Below are 6,364 nucleotides of genomic sequence, written 5' to 3'. Positions count from 1 at the left end.
GTAATGGGTATATCTTGTAATCTGCAAGCTTGGAGGCATCTTCTAGTAATGGTCGTTTGAATAATACCAGTTCAACCATTAGCTGAAGTACACTACCAATGGCCCCAGATTCCTGCTGCAGCTGAATCTGGCAGTAGTCTACCAGTTGAGGTAGAACATCCTAGAAATAATTCAAGAGAAATAATCCAGACATCACTACTAAATACAATGATTTCAAAACATCTTGTAAACCCCATATTAGGATTTTCATAGAATTCCACCCAAAATTCTCAAGCAATAGCAAACATAAAAAAACACCAAATTAAAAAAAAGATCAAACCTAATTCTTTAAGGGTATTTTCACTTCGTGAAAATTGTAAGCGCATATTGTGAAAGTATACTTTACCTAAAAATGTATGTTAATTATACAGAAACTTTCCCACATTTCAATGAATATGCCATTCAAACCTTCTCAAAACTTTTTGTATCACGCCCCGTAGTGACGAAAAAGTGGAATGAATGCGGGGATTCTACGTGATCTGTGCATACTAAATGGCTTTCGAACAACATGCACCAGGGTGCTACAAAAACTGTTTTTTTCCAGTTATGAAACTGGTTGCCCACAGGCAAAAGTCACTTGCCCAAAAAACTTAAAGACATTTTTTCCTAATATGAATTTAAATGGTAAATAACGTAAATGAAGGTCCAACTAGTCAACATCCAGCATTTCACTTAACGGCACGGTAGAAAGTTGAACAGCTGATACGAGTTTGTATACTAAAATATATTCATGTTGAGACACAGCACGCAGTTTGTTTAAATTTAAAAAATTTTTAAGTGTCAGTTTATTATCAAAAACCCACCACACTAAATTAATAAATTAATAAATTAATAAAATATGTTCACGTTTATTTGGGGCTAGATCGTAAGCGCAGAGAATATAGCGGTGCATGCATGCATAGACTGACAGCACAGTATACAGTGTATCTGTTTTTGTGTACTTCAGCAAAGAAAATCCTCGTTCACAGATTGCAGTAGAGGGGCAAACATTTGAGGTAGCTGATCACGTGAACGACCATGCCTGGCCTGGGGGCCAAGTATACATGTTGCTGTGTGCATGTTGTGTACATCACTGTATCCACCGATTGTTTCATTCGCATTGTGTTTTTATTTCATTCAAATCTCCTTGCATGCAGCAAGGCAGCACGGTGTTGTGTCTGTGCAAAACAATGCAAGGGACAGTGGAAACAGAAATATATCATCATGTCTATACATTCAATAAAAAAAACTTGCTTGCCCGAATGGGCAAGTGCAATTTCAAGCTACTTGCACCCGGGCGAATTTTGGTTGCCCCGGGCAAGCGGGCAAGCAAGTTTGTCGTGCCCTATATGCACATACACACCTTCTCGAACATCTTGTAAGGGAACATGTCTCGTGAGAAGTCCAGGACCTGTTCCCGCGTGTGCGCACACCTGTAGACGGCCTTGCAGATCCTGCTCACCTGTTGTGGTGTAAGCTGTGCACACCTGTCAGCCAGCAGCAGCCTGCTTGCAATGTGCAGCACGGTGCTGCCACATGTGGCCGGCTCATCAGGCTCTAGCAGCAGGCACAATTCCTGCAGACCGAATCCAAAAAACGATGAACTATATCAGTAAACAACAATGGATAACAATGTTAGCGAACAATATTGGTGAATGACGCCAAAGAACAATAATAATGAAAAATAACAATTAATAAAAATGATGAACAATAACAAAAAAATTCTCACGGCGCCACACATTCAAAAATTGACTCTATTGGCAACATTCACAGTTACGTGACACTATGTTCAGAGTATGTTATTTCTACTACAGCATTTCAGTAAACGTATATTCCAATAAAGCCACTCTGCACAAGCAAACTGCTCTCACTCACGCTGCATAATCTCTCCGTAGGAACCACCAGTATGCCCCGCTTGTACTCCACGATACTAAGCATCATTGTGAGCACTCTCTCCAAGTGCTGCTCTAACAGCTGCTGTCTGCGTACGTCACCAGTATCCAGTGGCACCGGCTTCTGAACTCGTATGCTCTCGCGCAAGCCCACAACCGAAGCCTAATCGTTGAGTGATAATCAACGGAATTACGACATGGAAAATTTTTGTTTTCATTTATGTTGAAATTTGAAGTGGGAAAATCAGTAAAAACGTGAAAAAATACATGTCAAATGGCTTTGAGATTATTTAATCCTGATATATATATATATATATACATATCGAATACAGTTATCTTTTAAATGAGAATATATAAAGAGCAAATGTGGGTAACTTATACCAGTAACAGGTATATATGCATAACTTACAAATAGCACCTCCCAAATGACACCTATGAATTCTTTCGTCGCATGGTTTGTGATCAGTCCCATCATTTCTAGCTGTGCATCAAGAATAATGTTGTACGATGGCTCATCTGTGCCAACTGAACTTGTTGTTGGTGCGTGTGTGGAGCACGGTCCAAGCTTAGCCAGCAGCAGTGGCAAAACCGCGCTAGTACAGCTGTGAAACTGATCCTTAATGCCCTTGATCACTTCAAAAAGCAAATGTCCAATGCCCGGCACGTACTGCGAATGAGAAAATGTAAGAAATTTTACAACTGTGAATAATGAAATGTAGGCGAGTGAGTATAGATTTGCCATCATAATGCGTTTAACGTTCCTGAGGCTTGTACGTTAAGTGAAACATTCGTGAAGCAAGGTCATTATAATGCGGTGTTTCCGAATTTAAAAGTAGTATGATTTCTCAAGATAATTGGTGACAATTAAACACCTGTTCACAGGTTAGCAAAAAGATTAATTAGCAAAATTAACTCTAATTCCTTTCAAAAACTAACGCAATTACCTCTGGATGAAGTGCTAAGATGTTGAAGACAGTGTCAAAGAGATGACCAGGATTCTTTACTTTGCGCATGAGAAATGCAAAGCTTTCAGCTGCAAATCTTCTAATGTGGGGCTTCTGTTTTCCACTCAGCAGAGGCGAGTATATCCTAGCAATGCCAGTTAAAATCTTACCAGTTACTATATTTAATGATGTATCACAATGCTGCACAAATATAGTATGAATTGCACATACTTCTGTTATTTATATGTCTAATTATATCATTACTACATGCTTGTGAGTAAAACTGTTGAATTGGTCCATACTGCAATTGTTTTTAGAATATGTTTGCATTTTAAAAGTCATTTTTTAATCAAAATATTTTGATTAAATAATTGGAATTAGTTTGATAAAATGCAAAAAACATGAGAAATACTAATTTTGCCACCGCATATACATTGCTATGTAGATAGTAACCTGTCTTAAGATGTCAAAATACCTAAAAATGTCCTCAATGTCATTAGATAGGTATCGCCACAAGAATTTGAACAGGTATGCAAGGCAGGTGAAGCACTGTTCGAGTCTGTCTGGTAATCCCGTGCTCAGCAGGGAAACAATGATGTCAAAGAAATCTCGAAAATATACATAGAAGTCTGCTTGCATATCTCTTGCCAATGCGACCACCAACCTGCAAATGATGAAAAATAAGGTGAAATATACTGCAAACATTTTATTTCGGGTCCAAAAAATTTAGTTAGCATCCCTATTCATTTAGTAAGCACCAATTAGGTATTTAAACTAATTATAAAAATTTTCGGGTGCCCTACTGGGATACTGAACTATACGGGTATATATATATATATAATACATAGTGGTGCACATTTATTAATGGCACTGGGCCAATTATACTTATATTTTATAATTAAAACATTATATTTTGCATTTTATGCTATGGTAATATTACATGTAAATTTCATGGCAGTAATAAACCAGTAATATGTACAGGGATAAGGAAAAGTCAGCTTACTCGGTGAGTGCATCAAGTGCCATCGTGTCTGGAACCAGTAGGTGGCGCTTGAGAGCAGCCACAACCTCTTCCTTGTGATGAACCAGCAGAGCAAAACTCTGCACCTTTGATTTCAACTCATGCCAGAGTGTCACTATAATAAACACATAAATTTATGGAAAATGACAACCAAATAAAATAAGTGCATAACATTAAGTCAAAAAACAAAGACATGAGAAAAGTCCAGAAAGCAATTCATTAAGAAGAATGAAGAATTTCAATGCATTATATATCAGTAATGAACATAAAAAACAGAAACATTACCCATGACTCTGCAATTTTCTTCTATATTTATAGTTCTCCTGTTGGCAATTGAACATTTGTTCTAGAGGGGATGCATGCATGGCAAAATTTAATTCTGGACATCTAGCTGCATGATGATTTTGAATGGTGCTTTAACTAATACCCCATACAGACTACATATTTAATATAGAATTAAACTGTGTTTGTACACCAAGCTGTGTTTGTATGCAACACGCAGGCCAGACCCGGTGCTAAATCACAACAAGCATGTGCATGTAGCCTTATTTAGGTCACGTAATTTTACGCTCGCTGTACATCGCTCTCTGCGGAGTGACGTGGCGAGCTGAACGGAGAACTAATAATTACTACTCATTTAATGTAGGATCAAATATGCAGTCTGTACGCTACGATTTGGCGCGAGCCAGGCACGTGTCAGGCATGCGCCAGTTTAATACCATAACAAATTTGTCAGTCTGTACGGGGTATAAGGCAGTATAAACTAATGCATGGCGTTAAAACTAATGCAGGTTACCAAAATGTTCCGTGCAGTTCAAATCAGCCCATTTCACAAGGGTTTCATAAAAAAATGTGTCTGAATCCTCTGGTAGTTCCTCACGATTTCCTATACGATGAACAACATCGATGCTGACCTTAGATAGCTGCTCAGAAAATGACTGAAACTGTATAGAAAATAGAATATCACATTATCAATGACAATAGAAAAACAGTGGCAAATCATACAACATGCGACAAAAAATGAACACATGAGATAACCACATTAGTACCAATAATAATGTTACTGTTTATTATTTATTACCCCATTTAATTTATGCACATACAACCAATTTATTTTTGAGTCATCTCGAATGAGAAGCCGTTTACAATACATTTTCTATCCATATCACTGACTTCATGTGATTTAATACAATAGCGTACAACGGACGGGATATGATTACGACCCTCATGAGGCATACAAACGTACGTGAATGAACGTATCGTATGATTGCCAGATTGGCTACAGCTAAATATATTTACCCTGGGGGACAGTCACATAAACCCTTAGTCCGAGATTCCTCTGACCAATGCCCACACCAACGATTTTGGTGGATTTGGTGTGGGTTAGGTCAGAGCAACTAGCTTGCCTATGCAAAACGTGGAATTTCTCCGATCCCGCCGAGGATCGATGTTTCATCGCTCCAAACTCACAATTAGGGCTATTAATCAAGATCTGACGCACATATATCGAAAACTGGATAACTTATATGCTTGCTCGCGTTGGTAAGTACACTTGTACTCTTTTACCTTAGTCGTATTTCGATTTGAAAATTTGTTGCTAACAATTTCCCTCCGACATGCACCGGCCATCCATCGTGCATCCAACTGCATTTTGGGAAACTACCACGCTATCAAATACGCTACTCTGTTGTTTCCCACAATTGTGAGTTTGGAGCGATGAAACAGCGATCCTCGGCGGGATCAGAGAAATTCCACGTTTTGCATAGGCAAGTTGCTCTGACCTAACCCACACCAAATCCACCAAAATCGTCGGTGTGGGCATTGGTCAGAGGAATATCGAACTAATACTAATACTAATAGACCCTATGAGTATGACTCTATATTTAGCTCATTGCTACATAGCTCCAAGAAACGGTATTGCTAGGGTTAGAATACCGTTTCAAATTCTTGCACACAATTCCTTGTAGTTGGCTCGGTATCCAACCATCGACACAGCTAGCGTCACATGTAATAGCTCAAACGAATCTATAAACCTCTGGCTTGCTCGCGGTAACTGGGCGCTACTGGGCGCTACTTATTTATTGAGTTATGCCGTTTTTCTGAGATTAATTGGATCAAAACAACCAGAAATCCGCAATGTCTGCCATGTTCAGTGCAACTAAAATCAGCAATGGACCTGATTTTAGCCAATCGGAGTACAATAGCCGCACGATGGCTCTCACGGCAATTACACACCAAAGCAAGTAAAACAATGTTCACAAATGTCTGGGCCATTTGTAAAAACCTTAGATGACATGTTCTCAGATGCAGGGGTGGTTTACATGAGGACCGCAAATCATTTAATTTCCCTTGTTCGATCCATTGCGGATTTTAGTAACAGTCGGAATGATACAACATGGTGGCGAATTCATAAATTTCGTCCCCGTAAGTACCCAGCGCACTGTAGCGCACTGATGGTTACAAGAAGGTGGATGTATGCCGATTCATTT

At 38.9% G+C, this 6,364-nt stretch overlaps 1 protein-coding gene across 1 annotated transcript in view; it reads right to left on the bottom strand.

Moving 5' to 3' along the window:
* LOC106814288 (small subunit processome component 20 homolog) overlaps positions 1-4,819 on the bottom strand; it is a gene marked incomplete at its 5' end in the record, with an annotated part of 12,573 nt that extends 7,754 nt beyond the window's left edge. Inside the window, 8 exons of the mRNA XM_014818584.1 lie at positions 1-160; positions 1,382-1,594; positions 1,894-2,073; positions 2,320-2,577; positions 2,855-2,999; positions 3,330-3,518; positions 3,858-3,990; positions 4,672-4,819. The exon at positions 1-160 is cut by the window's left edge and continues 19 nt beyond it. Of these exons, the coding sequence (XP_014674070.1) occupies positions 1-160; positions 1,382-1,594; positions 1,894-2,073; positions 2,320-2,577; positions 2,855-2,999; positions 3,330-3,518; positions 3,858-3,990; positions 4,672-4,819 (1,426 nt within the window). The remainder of the gene's footprint in view (positions 161-1,381; positions 1,595-1,893; positions 2,074-2,319; positions 2,578-2,854; positions 3,000-3,329; positions 3,519-3,857; positions 3,991-4,671) is intronic.
* Positions 4,820-6,364: the final 1,545 nt, after the last annotated feature.

Source organism: Priapulus caudatus, unplaced genomic scaffold, assembly GCF_000485595.1.
Source record: "Priapulus caudatus unplaced genomic scaffold, Priapulus_caudatus-5.0.1 Scaffold900, whole genome shotgun sequence".
Taxonomy (NCBI): Eukaryota; Metazoa; Priapulida; class Priapulimorpha; order Priapulimorphida; family Priapulidae; genus Priapulus; species Priapulus caudatus.
The sequence above is the reverse complement of the archived record's forward strand: the minus strand, read 5'-3'. Positions and strand labels throughout refer to the sequence as shown.